The sequence below is a fragment of the Ambystoma mexicanum genome, chromosome 2p (assembly GCF_040938575.1).
Source record: "Ambystoma mexicanum isolate Mex_15411 chromosome 2p, UKY_AmexF1_1, whole genome shotgun sequence".
NCBI classification, from domain to species: Eukaryota; Metazoa; Chordata; class Amphibia; order Caudata; family Ambystomatidae; genus Ambystoma; species Ambystoma mexicanum.
The window spans coordinates 273583341-273601207 of record NC_090923.1 but is presented as its reverse complement, the minus strand read 5'-3'; the positions used below and the strand labels follow the sequence as shown (position 1 = coordinate 273601207).

Genomic DNA, 17867 nt, shown 5'->3' with positions numbered 1-17867 from the left:
TTTCATTCTATGGACAATTTGTATATCTGTAGGAATCTCTTTCAAGATCTGATTAGAACCCAGGTTCTTGGTTTCTCTTGTCTTTCGCTTTCAGGTTGAGGATTTTGTATATACCTTAGACATAGGGCCTCATTACACGGAACGCGGTGAGCCATGGCGCTATTAGCGCCATGGCTCATGCCGGTAAAATACCGGCACCGCCTTGGCGGAAAGGGGATTTACCGCCCCATTCCAAGGTTGGTGGGGCGGTAAATCCCCCTTCCGCCATTGCCCTTCCCCATTCCCATTTCTGCCCCATAGGGCTCTATGGGAATGGGGAAGGCGCTAATTACGGCACCGCAATTTTGCGGTGCCGTAATTAGCTCCGAGGTTCCTTAGCAGGTTGTTTTTTAACGCCTGCAACCGCTAAGGGACCTCGTAGTAAGGCGGTAATGGTTAACGGTCACCGTTACCATTAACGGTGGCCGTTAACCATTACCGCCTTCCGTGTAATGAGGCCCATAGTACTTGTTTTGTGTTGAAGCATTTTTCCTCATTTGGAACTTGCAAATGTATGTTGGGGCCCCACCCTTGGTTTACGTACCACATTCCTGTACCCCACCCCGGAAGACCTTCAAAGGTGGTAACTAGCTCCACTTAGCTGCCCTCACCTCTTGCTCTGCTATTAAGCACTCCTCTGACCATAACATCCTCACTCTCACCAAGACGTGGTTCGCTGTCAGCTCTGTCACTATTTTTGATACACTCCTCCCGGGAGGCAACAAGATGCTCTCTAAGCTCAGTCCTATCTGGTCTGCGGAAGAGTGGCCCTAATCTTCCCTGAATGGGTCCCTGCTACTATCATAACCACTGAAACCTACTCTTCCTTCGAATGCCTCATCTGCAGGCTTGCTGTCTGTCCAATCCTCTTGCTGACCCTTGTCACCATATACAGGGACCATGCTCTGGTCTCCCTCTTCCATTCGGAGTGGTCTGACCTCCCCTCTTCTCTCCTGACCTCCACCTCCAAGCACCTCTTCCTCTGAGACTTCAATAATCACCTTGACTCTGCTGATACAGCCTCTGGATTCTTCTGTAGCCTCTGTGACTCTCCTTCCCTCACCATTCTTCTCTCCAGTTAATTGAACTCAGCCGGACAACACCTTGGATGCTCTCATCTCAGCAGACTCCCCATCTCCAACCCTCTCACTACACCTCTATCCTGGTCTGATCACGCTCTCCTGTCCACTCACCTGGATCTCTTGGTCCCCCAGCTAAGCCTCTAACCACACTGCCAGTCTCATTCTCCATCATTCGACCGATGAAGCAAATGTCAGTTGCTGCTTTGGAACACACCTATCCTACTGCAGGCTCCCCTTCTCCTCTGCCATCCCTGACCCTCTACACTGAACTGGCCTCTCACATCATAATCAAAACACAGGACATCCTGTCCCCACTCTCCTCTACACCCTCCCCCCCTTCTCCCTCCCCTGGCCTCAGGCCTTCTTTGACCCGCTCTCCCCTTCCCTCCTACTCTCCTCTTTCTCACCCATAACACTGTATGAGATCTCTAGACAAGTCCTCTCTAGGAAAGTCTCCTCCAAACAGATGCTCCCTTGCTCATCCAGAACTATAAAGGGCAACATTGCCTCCCTTGCTCCAGCTTTGACTGATATTTCTGCAATCACTCCTTTCCCACTGGCTACTTCCTGCTACCACTCAAGCACTCCCTTGCACATGCTCCCCTCAAAAAGCCTTCTGCTGACCCCTCCCGCCTGGCTAATTACTGCTGGATCTCCATTACCTCCTTCATGGGCAAACTCTTGGAAAAGCTAGTCATCTTCCAGATTATCCACCACACTAAATCCACTGGTTGTCTCTATGACCACCAGTCTGGTATGCTGCTAACGAACTCTGCCTTAATGCCAGTAAGACTGAGATGCTGTCTCATTGGGAACCCAACTCCCACCCTCCTACTCTCTGCCCACCCTCCATGGTCCCCCTCCACTCCCCCTTTTTTGTGAGGCAAGAAAACAAGGTGTCATCTTTGATTCCTCTCTTTCCTTCTCTCCTCAGATCGCAGACCTTGCCAGGAAAGCCCGCTTTCAGCTGCACCCCCTCAGAGGCATTCTCCCTTTCCAACACATTCCCCCAGAAACTCATTGTCTCCAGAGCTCTGTTCGCTCTAGTCTGGACTACTGCAACAGCCTCTTCCTCAATCTGCCTAAATCCTCTCTTCGCCCCTTCAACTAATCCAGAATAGGACTGCAAGACGTATCCTTGGCCTCAAGCCCAGGGACTGCATCTCTCCAGCCCTAAAATCACTCCACTGGTTCCCGGTTACTGCGAGGATCAAGTTCAAGACCCTCTGCATCATCCACAAGGGTTTCTGGGGCCTGGGACCCCACTACATCCAACTTGCTATCCCTAAATACCTTCCTACTTGAGCCTGTTTATCTTTTTGCAGATCAGGCACTTTTTCTAAACAGAGAGTGGGGGATAGATCTCTCTATTCCGCCAAAGCCTCCCTCTGGAATGGCCTTTCTGCCCCTCTCAGGCTTGAGCCGGATCTCCTTATTTTACGGAAGTTTCTCAAGACCCTCCTTTTCTCTTCTTCCTTTCCTCTCACCCTCCCCTGCTAATATCCCTCTCAGCCACATTTCGACTGGCTGCTTCATTGCTTCTGATTCATACAGGAACCCAGGCTTTCCTCTCCCAGTCTATCCCAGCACCTCAGTATCCCCTAACCCCTCCCAACCCACTAACTTGCACTTGCCCTCCGGGCTCCCTCTCTTGTACTAGCCTGGCAGAGCCTGCACCTCTATTGAGCCCATCCATCCCCGTCCTCAGACTTGGCATGTGGACCTATATTCCCTGCACTCTGCATTCACCTGGCACTTGTCCACCTGGCCTCCCCTTAGCACTTACCTAGATCAGGGGCCCTCTCCCCCACAGAATTTGCACACTCTCCACCCAAACCTGTTCTTCCTTTCCCTCCTTTGCATAAGCACATTCTGTTCTGATGGCCACTGGAAGTCTCTTCCCCTGTTTGTCCCCAGTCAGACCATGAAGGCCGGCCATTATCTGCAGTCTGGTAGCCCCCTGCATGCCGTAGGCCGCTGCATCGACAAATGCACCGTAAGCCTCACCAGCTGTTCCTAACTTCGAATATGGCTTTGGCACCTTCCTATCTTTCATGAAGCCTAGTCACCAGAACCACCTCTCCCTCACCCCACAGCCCACTCTATTGTCGTCATGCTGTAGGTCTCCACTACGACGCCCAACAAACAGAAATTAATCAATAAGACTCATGCTTTGTCTGATGACCTCTGCGGCCAGCCCAACACTATCCATATTCTGCCCAGTGCACCCAGATCTACCTCAGTGCCCATGCTAGGTAGCTGACCCCAAACCCCCATGTCCGCTTTGCCGATCACACCGTGTGTCACCTCGCCTTCTAGACCCTGTTCAAGATAAGCCACTGATCGTGGCTGCCGTTCAAAGGCCTTCCTGCAGCTCAAGACGTTGCACCCTGTAAATGTATGGCCTTCTCTGCTTCCTCAAGGATGCTGTACATGTCCCACCCTCACCTTCTCTCACTCATGTACTTCCATCACCTATGTATTCACAATCCACACCAGGTTCTGCTTCACCTCTACTCGTCGCTTAGCTGGCTTACCATGCCTGACTCCTGCTCCATGATGATACCTTGCCGTGTGGCCTGCCTACTTTGCTATAAACTTTGAAGAGGAAGTGTTGAGTATCACCCTCCACTCCAGTTGCCCCCCTCCCATTGCCTATTGAGTTCACACCAAAGTATGTGACGTATGAAGAACAGTTAAAGCAGCAGAGAGCAGCACATGGGCTCTGCCCAGTACCTATCAGAATAACAGCACCTATTAATATACTGACACCTAGGCAAATCTGGACAGTAAGGTAGCCATTTATAAAAAGTCATATCTACATTCTAGACAATATGACGGTTGTTTGAATGAAATACCTGAAGAAGCAAATAAGATAATGAAGGAAGATGAATGGGGACGTAATAAGAAATCGAACTGACGCACTTATAGAAGATATAATGACCTAAGAATACTGAAAACAGACAAAATATGAAGGGGATACCGTGGATAAGTGACAGCTTGGGCTCAAGATGAAGAAAGCTATGCCATATACATGATGAAGATATTTAGATAGTTTAACGTGTACAGATACAAGTAACTGCAAGAGGCCAAGAAATGGTGAAGATAGCTTATGCTTAATAGTCCATAAATTGCGGCAAACGCCAAGGTTTGCAAGTATATGCCTCAAGAAGCACTTTATGTATGAATGCAAGTCCACTGAGCAGAATTGAACAAAGGTTACAAAAGGCCTCAAATGGAGTGTGTCGCAGCAAGAAAATCAAGAATCGAGACAGAGCAAAACTCAGCAAAGGATGATCATGCCAAAAAGCCAAGGTCTTATCTGGCTGGAAAGGACTGACATTGGTTACAATTAAGGAGAGAAGAGAACAGAGGATCCCATTCAGAAAGGTCAAGATAAGCCACAGACATCAGAGAACTGGTAGAATTAAATCAAATATACGAAAAGACACAGAGAGAAGCCAATTTCACGGTGTCCAGTCACATGACAAAGACAGGCTGGAAGAGTGAGACTTTCACACCTATGCATGGATCCCCGCCATGCCCATACTCCTTAAAGGTTCTCAGAGCACAGAGCAGACTCAAGGCCAAACTACAAAGAGGTAATTGACACATGACAACTGAGGTGATGATTGATTGTAACATAATTGGTGGGAAGCTGGGGTGTAGATGAGCTTCTCTGCACCTGCATGTTCGTTCTGCATGCTGCTAGACATAGGTAGAAAAGCATGAGTGGGGTTGATGCCAACCCAATCATAGTGGTCCATGTAGTCTATGGTCCTACTCTGAGTAGTGCAATAGGAAGTCGTACTTTTAGTGACGTTCGTAGTTGCCATTTTGAAGGAAGGGCTCAGTTGCCTCACCTGACATTGATTATCCAATCCCCTCTCCCGTTTCCATATACAGATATTGTACCTATGTTAAAGTTACCTTCCTATAACCAATCACGTTGCATGTTAGGTTTTTAAGATTGCCACGTAAAATGACGTTAGTACATGCACAGGTTTTACGTCAGCAATGATGAATTTTTGCTATAAATATTGTGTTTTTTCTGAAGTAAAGAGAGCGAGAAGAATTTTATGAACTTGTCATTAAACGCACTCACTTTGCCAAACTATTAAGTTGTCTTAATTATTTGATGCATGAGTATGAATCTGCATCCCCATCTATCTCAAGGGTACTGCTACTCATCTTAAAGGGCTGTTTGGAGATCATCCAGTTCACCTTACTGCAAGGCATGCCCACCTTGACACTTGGATCATGATGAACCTTAACTAATTCCTGCATGACATGACACTTGGACTGTGATATTTCCTGGCTGCAAATTACCCCCCCCGCCCTCCCCACATGATGTTACAATGCTGTAAGGTTTACTCACTATGACACTTTTACCATTAGGTATGACTTTCCCAGTCTGTATTCATTCACCGATTATGCCTTTTTTGCTGTCTGCATGTCTAAATTAGCCCCCGTATCATGAGGTGAAGCTTTTGCAGTCTGTATACATTCACCTTTTATACCTTGTATGCCGTCTGCATATCTGAAGTAGCCCCGTACCATAAGGCTCTGTGCATTCACCTATAATGCCTTTTAAGCTTTCTGCATGTCGGAATTAGCCCCTGCGTATCATGAGGCGAGGCTTTGCCAGTTTATGTACTCACACTTGTGTTGTCTAACATGCTAGATTACAGGTGGGTATCAACTACCATCGCATTGATATTGATATTTTATTTCTATCACGCTCGTACACAAGTGTTTCAGAGCGCGACAAGGCAAGGGAGGGGAACAGGGGAGAACAAAACAGCGATCTTACTAGGCCCAGTGACATTGAGAATGCGCAAGTTCATGGGAGAGGTGGAGGGGAAAAGTGTATGGAAGGGGGAGAAGTGGAAAGTGCGAAGCAGAGGAGAAACAGATAAATAATAATAAATAAATAATAAAGGCATCAAACAGTGGTAGTGCAGCCAGCAATTTGCAAGTGCTAGGTTTAAGGCAGCAGACAGGGTAGGTCTGATAAGTGCAGGAAGAAAAAGGGGGGGCTGTATGGTTACAGATACAGACCCCAGTGCAAGGGGTGGCCCGGAGGCATTCCAGGAGGGTGGCAGATTGAGCAGGTACCTGGGCCCGGAGGACAGATGGTGGCCAGGTGCACGGTGGGTGCCAAGAGAGGACAGATCAGCAAGGGAGAGTGGGAGCGAGGGCAGAAGAAAAGAGGAAGGTCTTGAGGTGCTTCCGGAACCGGAGTTGGGTCTCGTCAAGTTTTAGAGTGCAGGGAGGGTGTTTCAGAGGGAGGCCTCAGCCGAAGACAGAGATCTACCCCCAGCTTGTGTCTTTGAAAAATGACTGACCCTGAGGGAGTTAGAGGTAGAGGAGTGAAGAGCTCGAGAGGGGAGGTATTTGGGCAGGGATAGCTGAAGGTATATTGGACCCAGGCCCCAGAAAGCCTTGTGGACAATGCAGAGGGTTTTGAATTTAATTCTTGCATCCACTGGGAGCCAATGGAGAAATTTCAGAGCTGGAGAGATACGATCCCAGGGCTTGAGGCCAAGTACAAGTCTCACAGTCCTGTTCTGGATTAGTTGCAGAGGGCGAATTGTAGAGGCAGTAATTAATCTATATGAGCATTCTTGCACTTTATGAACTCTACTAGGCACTTTTTGTAATTACTGCCCAGATGCCTGAGGGTTAGGTGCGCTGAAATGAATGCAAAAATAAATAAATACAATTAAATAATATGTATCTGTGGCTGCTGCATCAGTATTTCAGAGTCACAGAGTCTGCCCTACAAGTGGTACCTAGCAGGCCCCAAGGTCACAGATGCCCATGTACCGCAACAATGACAGAAAAGTCTCCGCCGTGCAGGGGTGACATTTACGATATGCTCTACTGTACCCAAACGATGATGATCATAAGAAGCCAATGATGGTGGCAGGATAATCTCTAAAGTAAAGCCACGCCTGAGTTTAGGCATAGTGCATGGTACTACTTATGTCCACGGCCGCCACATTCCAATTGATATTGCTCATGTCATCTTCTGTGAGTCAGCTCTGCTGTGGAAGGTTATGTGTATTCGGGTCTGCCAGGTGCAGCACGCTAAATGGCCTGGCAGGAACCTGGAGGGCAGGGCCTCTTTTTGATCTCTTTTTGAGGGCAAGTGGTCCCTGAGGCCCACAGGCATGTAACGCTATACAGAAAATGTAAACAAAAATACAAATAAATAAGAAAATGTAAAAAAAATACAAATAAATAAATGATTGGTGAGATGAGAATTTGACCTTCATAGATTCACGTGTTGATTTCTATTTGCTTTTAATCAGGTTGCAATTTCAGTTTTTGCATCTTCATTGTGAAATCTTGAAGTAATAAGGGTACAGTTCTTTAAAATCCATGTATTCTTAGTTTGTTCTTGGACTACACATACATTTCCCCTGATCGTTTCTTACTTTGTACAAGTAGGTTTTGAATTCAGATTGTTTATCTCTCCCTCTCTAAACATTTACACCCTTCTACTTTATCCCTATATTTACCTTTTTTGGACAGCAATCCGTTGGCCCTGGCATCTCTGAAGGCCCAGGATAACGCAACTATTGTTGAAATTGACAATGTTAAAAATTCCTAATCCCAAACAAGCCTCTCATTTTCAAGGGTATATTTGAGAACATCTCAAGGCCAACACACATCCACAGTGCTGTGAGTAATAATGTTCTGGCACACAGCAGTTTCTGGCCCTGATTCATGGAAGTGTTTTATAATGGCGCAATCCCATAGGAAAACATTCCATGAATCAGGGGTGCTCTGTGTCTAGTTCTAATATTGGCCTACACATTACTCAAGCCCTCCCATCTGAGACTTCATGCAATCCCCCATAAACATGCACTACCTAATTTCCGGTCAATCCTTGGATGTCTCGTTTATATTTACATCCATTTACTATTATCTGTTTAAGATTAGACCATTCTCGTCACCACCCCGTTCATTCTTAGATCCCGTACTAGACACCACAGCCAGAGGCCTGTTTTTGGATATTTACAGGCACATTTTGTAAATACTTGGAGATCAATATTGTGGTACCGAGCACAAATGTTCCTGTTACTGAAGATCTCTTGATCTAATATAAATACTGACTTTTATGTGCTACCTAGATAGCACTGAAGATAGGCATACAATGAATGGATTAGCATTCTTAAGTAGAGCAGGTACTGACTGACCAAAGAGCTAGCTGTTTACAAGACATCAGTTGAAGGTCAGCTGTAAGATATTACAAATATTCCATGTATTTAAACACACATTATTAACTAACATATATGAACTAGAATATGTGACTGTGTTTTTTGTGCTTTTGAAAAATAAAAATACAGCACACTATCAATACCTATTACCTTTCTTGTGTCATGGAGCCTGACTCAAGCCAGGAGAAAATGCTTGTCTTCTTGCCAAGACGAACAATGATTTTCTGGGGTGTTACTTCAATCTTCAAATCCTTCTTTTTGTGGATGATTCCAATTTTTCCAAAGTATGTGTGGTTTGATTGTTTTGCACTATTGCTGGCTTTCTTATCTCCAATTAGTTGCCCATTCACTGTTATGCCTAATGAAAATCAATACAAAATATTGGGTTCAGTAAGGCAAGAATTGTTGTAAATCACATTACGCAAGCTGAAAGTAAGAAGAGCAAGAACTAATTCCTAAATGGATTTCCATGTGTGACTTTGTGGACTCAATGACCTCAACGTTCTTCTTAACTGAAAGGGTGGGTGTAAAAGTTCAGAATAAGTTATTTATATTCGTTTCTAATGGAGATCACGTTTGAAATGATACAGATAACTGCATGCAATGCATTACATTGCCAGATTATTCAAATGTGAAGCATCCTCTATCTTTCTAGCTAACATGCAACTTATTTAAGGATGTTATATAAATGACAGCTGGAAGAACACTTCTCTGTAACCTAACTACAAAAAACCATGGCCAGCTTGAATGGTGAGATAGATGAGTGTGTCTGATTTTGATGAATTCCATAGATATCATGCTGATTACACAGTAGAATATAATCTTGAGTATTGAAGTTGGCAGCATAGATAGCAGAGGAAATGACAAACAGACTTGGAATTTTCTCATAACTATTGCCAGACAAACTAGCATAATTGTCCCAGGACTATTTGCTGATCATCACTTCTGGGGGATGAATCCAGCTAAAGCCATCCCCCAAAACCTCCAAATGCCACAGCCCATAGTAGAAACACATTGCTCCATCACATAGGCCAAAGAAATATAAAGAAAATACGAAAATGTCCATCTGAACTACACTGGCCTACAAAGTAGGCAATTGGGGCATGTCGAGGGCCCTAATCTGGTGCATGGTAGCATCTGGCCCTCCCTATCAACATCCTCAATAGTGGGTCATATGTGAACTTCACATTTGTATTGTTTTATTTTGTTTGATCAGAATTTCAAATCTTTCACAAATTACAACACACCAATACATTAATACAACAGATTACAATTCATATAACAATACATATCAATCGAATACAAACTCATAATATTTTAAAATAGTATAAAACATTAATTTCCTAAAATCATATTATAAACCTGGTTTAAAAATCTAAGTGTAGCTAAAATCAATGATAATGTCTTGCCATTCAACAACTACAGTACTGCAAATAAAAAATAACCAAAATAAGCCTGTCTGAAAGCCATTAGATCCACACAATTAACCAATAAATATTCCAAATGTTGTATCATATTCTATTGCTCACAATATCTACAAATATGCAATTCCCTCAGTATAGCTGAACAGGCTCCTGAAACCTAATTTGTCGGATATAAATTCAACCGAAATCTCAAAAATTGACTTCTCCATTTTACACTTGGAAATTATAAGAGGCATTTCGGTATCACATTGAAAGTGTTCATCTTATCATTGGAATGATAATATAACTTATACCGTTTTATATCTGTACATTTCTCTATCCAGTCATTCAGCCATAGTTTCCTCTTTACATGGACAGCATTATTTAATAATGTATCAGCTGCTATATTCAGTTGCATAAGAATGTCCGATACTTTATTCATCCATTCTACAAGACACGTATCTTTTTCTTGCAACATAGCTTTATGTAATTGATAATACAGAGTTCCCCCTAAAGCGACTAGGCATTATCAAATCACAGAAATAATTCTCCAATTTGTCATGGCTTGCATAGATAACAGGCCTAAATCAAATCTAATCACTTTAATCGGGACCCTGATTGGTATTTTCCTAAAAAACATTCCCTTCAACTGATCCCAAAGTTTGAGCACAGACATGACTGTGGTTTCTGCACCATAAGTTAATGCCGGAATAACCTTCCTTTTCATAAAACTACATAACCGGTACCGAGAACATTTTCCAAACTTCATACACGCCAGAGAGGCTAAGCATTTTGTTTTCACTTTTAAATGATTAGACATTATTAACAGCTTAGCAGTTCCTGCAATAGAAAACACTAATTAAATGACACATTTTGATTTGAATACCAACGCTATCTCTTCGCTTTGTTCTTCTTGGAAGGATTGTTGTTTTCAAGAGATTTATAGAGAGTGCAATATCTTTTGCATAGCTTCATAATTCAGATTGTTGGAGCCCTATAGGTTTTTTTGGTCTATTAACACCAAGTCCTCTGCATACAGAAGGCGTCTGGCCTTCCTCAGCGTCTCTTCTATGTCCAAGATAAATAATGGGGCCAGCATGCATCCTTGTTTTAAACCCTGATATGTTGGTATCTGTTGGGATAGTCTTCGTTTGAAAAGCTATACAAATTTCTAATAGGTAATCGGGACATGACAATTCTGCAATTTTGTCCATAATAGTGCTCTATCCACACTCTGATATGCAAAAGCAAAATCGATAAACACCAAATACACATTTGATTTTCTGAAAATAGATATGTGATAATGTGTTGTGCATCTATTTAATGAGGTATCAGGGGCCTTTACAAACCCTGCTTGAAAATGACTATTGATTTAGCTGTGTACAAACTAGGGATGCAAACATCTTCCCTAGGATATCTAAAGAGCAAATGGCTGGTAATTCTCTGACTTTAACCTATTTAATTTCTTAAGGATGGGCACCATTTCCATGATTTCTAAGTTGGGGGCCATTTTTTGTCAATTACATTTTTTTTTAAATTCAATACAAAATGTCCTACCATATTTCGGGAGAATTCTAAACAGTTACATTAGAAAGCATGCCAGAAGCTCAGAAATGTTTGCTTTCCAAAATGATCTGTTGAACGTCCTCTTTTTCAAAATCAAACGGCCATCTTACCACCTTTTCTATACATTTGAAAGAAGTCAACTCAGAATCTCTTGCCTATATTTGAGCAAAATGTACAATCCACTCAGAGTCTGCAATTGGATTCAAAATCATAGCCAATTGTGAATTGTGGGAGTTTTGAAATAATTTTCCAGACCACTGCCTGATTTCTAGAGGTCAAGCAATGTAGCATAACTTCAGCATCTTTCTGCAAAATTGATGCCTTATAATGTCTTAACCAATTCCGGTATTTTAATTTAACTTTCTTGATCTTTATAACCTTTCTTACCAGTTCTTCATACTTAAGTGCTCTTATAGAAGATCTTAGATGCCTTTTCTGCCTATGAATCTCTACATCAAAGACATGTATATGCTTAAATGGAACTCTTCCTGGAGACTGAATTGTTTCATATATACACATTACAACCGATGTATACTTCATCAGGGAGAATACATTATTTGTTTCAACAATATTCACCACACAATTCCTTAAAATATGAATCAATTTTTCTGCATTGGATGCATTCCATATGAATCTATTCTTCCCTGAATTAAAGTCTAAATTAGAGATACAGGGCCTCATTTCGAGTAGGGCGGTAAGGGGATATTGGGGATCGGTAAAGAGACCAGTGCCGGTAATCCCTTACCGCCCTACTATGAGGTCCATTAGCAGGTCCCTTCCTTAATGCCAGGTCTGACCAGGTGTTAAGGACGGGACCATTAAGGGACCTGAGCGCAAATAACGGGCTTGGCATACGCCGGCCCGTTATTTGAGCCCTCCCCATTCCCATTGAGCCCTGTGGGGGCACAAATGGGAATGGGGAATGGTTTGTTCAATGAGGACTTACCGGTCCCGCCAAGGTCTGACTAGACCGGTAAATCCCCATTGCACCAAACCGGACACGGTACCGTTATTGGTGGCAGTCATGGCGCAAATAGCACCATGACTATCACCAACCTCGAAATGAAGCCCACAGATACCTTTATATTTTTCTGCAGACAGAAATTCACACTACATTTGTACAATATGGTGATTGCTATATTCACTAGGGATAATTTGAAAAGTTCCTGAATTCTTAAAAATGGATTCCAATACCAACGAAATATAATCAATCAATGCTGACTGCATTCCATGTGACCAAGTGGCGTGAGCAGGGACATCTCTGTAAACTCCGTAAACTTCCCATTCAACCTATGTATACATTAAAGTTTCATTAGGTTGTTTCCAGAAAGTGGCTGTAATTCTTGTACTGTTATGCACTCCAAATAATAATCATGCTGTTGGTTGGCCCCTGGATACTTTTAGAGCAGGATTTAAAAGTAACTGATATCCATCTAATAACGGTGGAATTTGCAAACACGTCACACAGAACATACATATATCATAACCATTTAGAGCAGGTGTTACATTCTCCATTTGGAAAAGGTTTGTAAACACACCAGTATTCCAATAGACTACCACAATCTTTTTGTATCCTTTTTTGATCTTATGTTATTGTTTATTCAACTGAAGCCCCCCCCCCACCAGCAATGATCAATTCTCTTCCAAGTGAAGGGACATATTATTTGAATTATTCCACAAAACCTTTCAGGAATTCTCAGCAGCAACCAAGCATGTAACCCTAATAGGCAGGAGACATCATTTTTGGTCTTCATTGATCAATGTTTTTTGTTCCGGAGGACCGACTAATGTACCTCTGTTAGATCATATCTAAATGGTAAAAATTGGGGAGCAGCCTCTAACAAAACGTGCCTGACCAATCTAGAGTTATTATGTGGAAGGGTGGGATACTCTGAGTGCTGAATCCGCTTGTGCACACGACATCTGATAATAATCTATATTCCCACGTACAGCTATATTCTGATCCACAGTGTTCGGTGTTTCTCCTAAATCTGCTTGTCCCACCATTAAAACTTAATTTGTCATAAAGTCTTTTGTACCAGTATCTAGATTAGAGTTTGTAACCAATGTTACATCTAAATTAAGGCATGATAAGATCTCGTTAATACGAAATGTCATCCACTAGCGCTGATTTAGAATTGGGAACAATGAGCTACATCCCCAATGAAGAGCAAAGGATACAGTGTTATTGATTTCGAAAAGGATGTGGTAATTTTCACATCCGGTTTCACCTTAAACTCCTTCTTGCCTAATGTTATGGGCATCGGAAGGGGAAGCTCAACTGGCACTTTACACATTTTAAATTGTTGCAGACTTTTCCATTTCTGAATTTATTGATCTGCCCGGTAACACCCCATTACAATATTTAACATATGTTTGTACGCCTTCCGCTAACAAGGTTTGAGGATATGCCTCCTGGGCACCGTTACTTCATAAGGATTAGGAAGAGGGAATGTTATAACAACAGACCCTTGAATTAACACTTCGATATAATTCATACTCTTTTACCACAATTACCATAATTCCTCATGATTCAAATGTGGCACGTGCTTTACCACAACTTGTTAATAGTAATGATGAATTAATTATATGAAATGTTTGAAAGATTGTGGGACCTCAAAACACTCGATTTTAGAACTATCCAAAGTAGGGAAACTTGATATGGAATAATCTTTCCAGATTTGCAATATAGCTCCAATTGTTTAGGTTTTGCCCGGCAGAACAAATGTGATATACCTTAACAAATTGCTGTAATGAAGCCCTAGCAAGCAGTTATGTCTTTAGGAAACCCCAACAGGGCTGCCGTAAAGCTATTGGGATGCATTTCTGTTGTGTATTTGTTTTCTCATATGGCCACGTCGACATAACAAATCAAGTCCAGAACCACAGGGACCTTTTCCAAAGAAACAGTGCTCATGCTTAGAAGAGTCAGATTGAAGAAGCACAAGTCGAAACCCATGAAGCTATTGCCAGTGGACAGTTAAATGCGCATATCTGGCTTTTCATAGACAGGTGTGCTGACAAAAGTACTAAAGTTATAGGTTGCAAAGACATGCCTTCACTTGCGGAAATTATCGTCTACTCACCAAAAATGTGCCATTTCCACTCAACCTCTCCCACAATGTGTTCTGCAGTATTCAACATATCTGTTACCCTTTCGGCATCATTACAACATCAGAAGAAATAGATAATCAATTGTTATATTTCTTCTCCTTCACACAAACGCATTATGTTTAATTAAACTTTCACTATTGACACCAACCTTCCACAATCCCTCTCTACTCTCTTCTCTTATTCAGTAGAGAACATGTTTGAAAAAACCCACTATGTGCTTTCGACTCAAGACAGAATGAAATGAATGCATCTTCATATACACATATGGGCTTTCAATAACAAAAAAAACACTATCAGGAAGTCCCATACTAATGTATCCCAGAATAACACACACCAGTTCCGAAAAAGATCCATCAATCCTTAAGACCAACAAGTCTGCAGGCCCGACATCGAATTTCTTGACATAATTATGTGCAACAATTTAAATACAATCTCCATCTTCTCCAGAATCCCTAAAGGATCACCGGGATAGGGACTCAGACTGAGCTCAATAATATAAATGCCCTCCGTGATTTCAGCTGCACTCTCCACATTTCACCTATTCACTACCCTTGTTAGGGTAGACCATATGATCATGTTTCATGTCCAGCAGAACTAAAAGTTGTTTAAGGAGAATTACTCTTCTACATGAAATCCCTTCTCAAAGACAAAAGCAAAACATGACTTTTGGGCCAAAACCAAAATTAAGTAGCCCTACTAACAGGTGAACCACAACCATCGATACTATTTCCCATCCTTTTCAAATACGTAATATCTACATAAAACCCATCCTCCTTTCGGGGTAATAGTTAAATATGCAATACATGCATGTAAAAGAATTGCATTTTAATTCACTGTGTAAATAAGTAGCCACTATTTGACTTTGAGATAATGACAGTATTGTCACATTTCTGTTAAAGTGTCAGAGCAAAAGCTGCCTGATTTCAAACCTGTTTCACGAACTGCCCACATCCCAGTCATCAGTATGCTGTCAATGCATCTATCAGCCACATTCTGTCACAAGCTCTCATTTGGCCTCACATCGAGATGATTACAATAAATTGCATAAATAATTGTAATTATCTAGAAAACCAAAGTCTCGCCAACATCCATTCAATTTTAAGGACTCAATCCTGAATTATCATTAGGGCCAACCAGTGACACTCAACCTATTTAGAAAAAAAGTGGTTTGTTAGAACCCTGTGCACCAGGGAGCTGGATATATGATAATGGGCCTCAGTATGACCCAGGCGCTAAGTGTTTAACGGCGCCGTAAAAGGCTGCGGCGCCTTTAAACACTTAGCGCCTAATTACGAGGTCCCTTTGTGGGACCCGACCTTAACGGCTGGTTTTACCAGCCGTTAAAGTAGGGACCCGCAAAGGGACCTTGGTGCTAATTACGGTACCGCAATTTGCGGTACCGTAATTAGCGCCTTACCCATTCCCATTGAGCCCTATGGGGCAAAAATGGGAATGGGGAAGGGCCATGGCGGCATGGGGAATTACTGCCCCGCCAACCTCGGAATGGGGTGGTAATTCCCCATTCCGCCATGGTGGACTCCGGCATGGACCACGGTGCTAATAGCACCATGGTTTAGGGACGGAGTCCTAATGAGGCCCAATGTCTGATATGGGTTGCATTGAGTGTATACATCAAAGAAATGAAACGTCTTGTCACTTCATTATGATTTTCAGTGCTGGTTTATTCACACACTAAAGCCGACGTGTGGTTCGACCCAACAGGGGTCTTCATCAAGGCTGCAGTGATTCAAACATAGTAAAGTGTACATGTAATGGATTGTGCGTGAGTAACCGGGAGGTGACCAAGAGATACCCCATTGGATATTGTGCGGTAGAGTTTGTGCGTAGAGTGACAGTTGGACATTGGTGTCCCGTGAGGCATGAAAGTGATAGGTAGTACACAAGGTTACAATGACAGCAGTACAATAGCATATTAACAGTGTCAGTAAGGAATGTGTATACCAGTTGACAATTGTTGAGAATTATTGTGTTTAGTCCAAGTACATCAGTTTTGTCCTTTGTAACAGGATAAAGAAATAACAAATAACAGTACACAGTTGTTATGTATATCTAATATGTTTGTATGTTTTTAGCTTTTGATGAAGTGTGAACAGAGGATATGTGCCATGGTGGGTGCATAATTCTTGTACATGAATTGCTCTGTTGCTTGTAATATTGTATTGCGCAGGAGAACAAGTGGGAACTAAGTGGTTGTCAATGGGCCACTATGGCATTTCTGGAGCAGTATTGTTACCATGGAAGCTAACCAGAGGAGAAGCTTGCCAACCAGCATGTCCTGCAGTCTGCATAAAACTGCAAAACAGCGCAGAGTGCCACGCGGAGAACAAGTGGGAAAAAAGTGGTTGTCCGTGGTAGTCTGGGGGGCTGAGGGACCGGAGGAGGACATTTTTTCGCATTTCACTGATTTGGTGGACCCCTGTTATAACCAAGAGAAACTGTGTCATGTTGCGGCTAAACGAGGTAATAGCTGCCTGCACCGACACCAGTCTGAGTAATACTGTGAATCCCCCCACCCCAACTACTACATTATCCTAAACATCACTCCAACTTAGTTTACCCCTTATGGCCTCCTGCCGGTACACTCTTCATTAAATATGCCTGGAAAAATGGTCAGCCGCTCCAAAACATACAACTTTCGAAAAGACAAACCTTACATACAATAAGGTAAGAACTTTAACTCGCTCGACTAGTATTGAGTGGATGGACACTAATCCCACTATTTCACCCATAATAATTCCACTGCCAGCACCGAACAGTACAACTTGTGGGAGAATTACCTCATAAATTGTTTCTTGGGCTGAACAAATCTATAGAGGTGATCTCGAAATATGAGGTGATGTACCTTTTCTCCCATCAACAGAAGAAGACTTGTTAAGGAGTGTTAATCAATCTACCATCGATATCGTCAATAATTCGCTCCTTGAACCTTTCTAATCTCTGCAAGAGGAAACTCAAATCCCCAGGTCTTAAAAAAGGCTATCACCCCCATTTCAGGGGCAGTTACAGTTGCACAGTCCTCCTCAGCTCAACATACATATCCAATACAAGATGGCAAATCACCACAGATGTCTGCAACTCCCAACTTATTTCCTAACATCAACAAAGATCAGTTGGACAAAGCAATGACTGACTCATGCTACCTGAGTGCAAGTAATACTAGTACAGCAAGTTCTGCAGCCAATCTCAATCCAGCTGCACTACAATTTACTGTAAAACTACTTCTTAAATTATGTGGACAAATCTATGAGGATATAAAACAACAGGGTGAAACCGTTATATGCCTGACAACATTGTTGGAGCAAAATCAAGGTCACAGAAAGCCACCCTTACTGGCTAGTAGTATGGAGGAAAATATTAATCCTCCTGTTACTGACGTTGACAGTATACCGAGTGTTATTGACACATCTATGGTG

General features: G+C 42.5%; 1 protein-coding gene across 1 annotated transcript in view; it reads right to left on the bottom strand.

Annotated features, from left to right (window-relative positions):
* LOC138567739 (inter-alpha-trypsin inhibitor heavy chain H3-like) overlaps positions 1–17867 on the bottom strand; it is a 475184-nt gene that overhangs the window by 78665 nt on the left and 378652 nt on the right. Inside the window, exon 19 of the mRNA XM_069646218.1 lies at positions 8501–8708. Within this exon, the coding sequence (XP_069502319.1) occupies positions 8501–8708 (208 nt within the window). The remainder of the gene's footprint in view (positions 1–8500; positions 8709–17867) is intronic.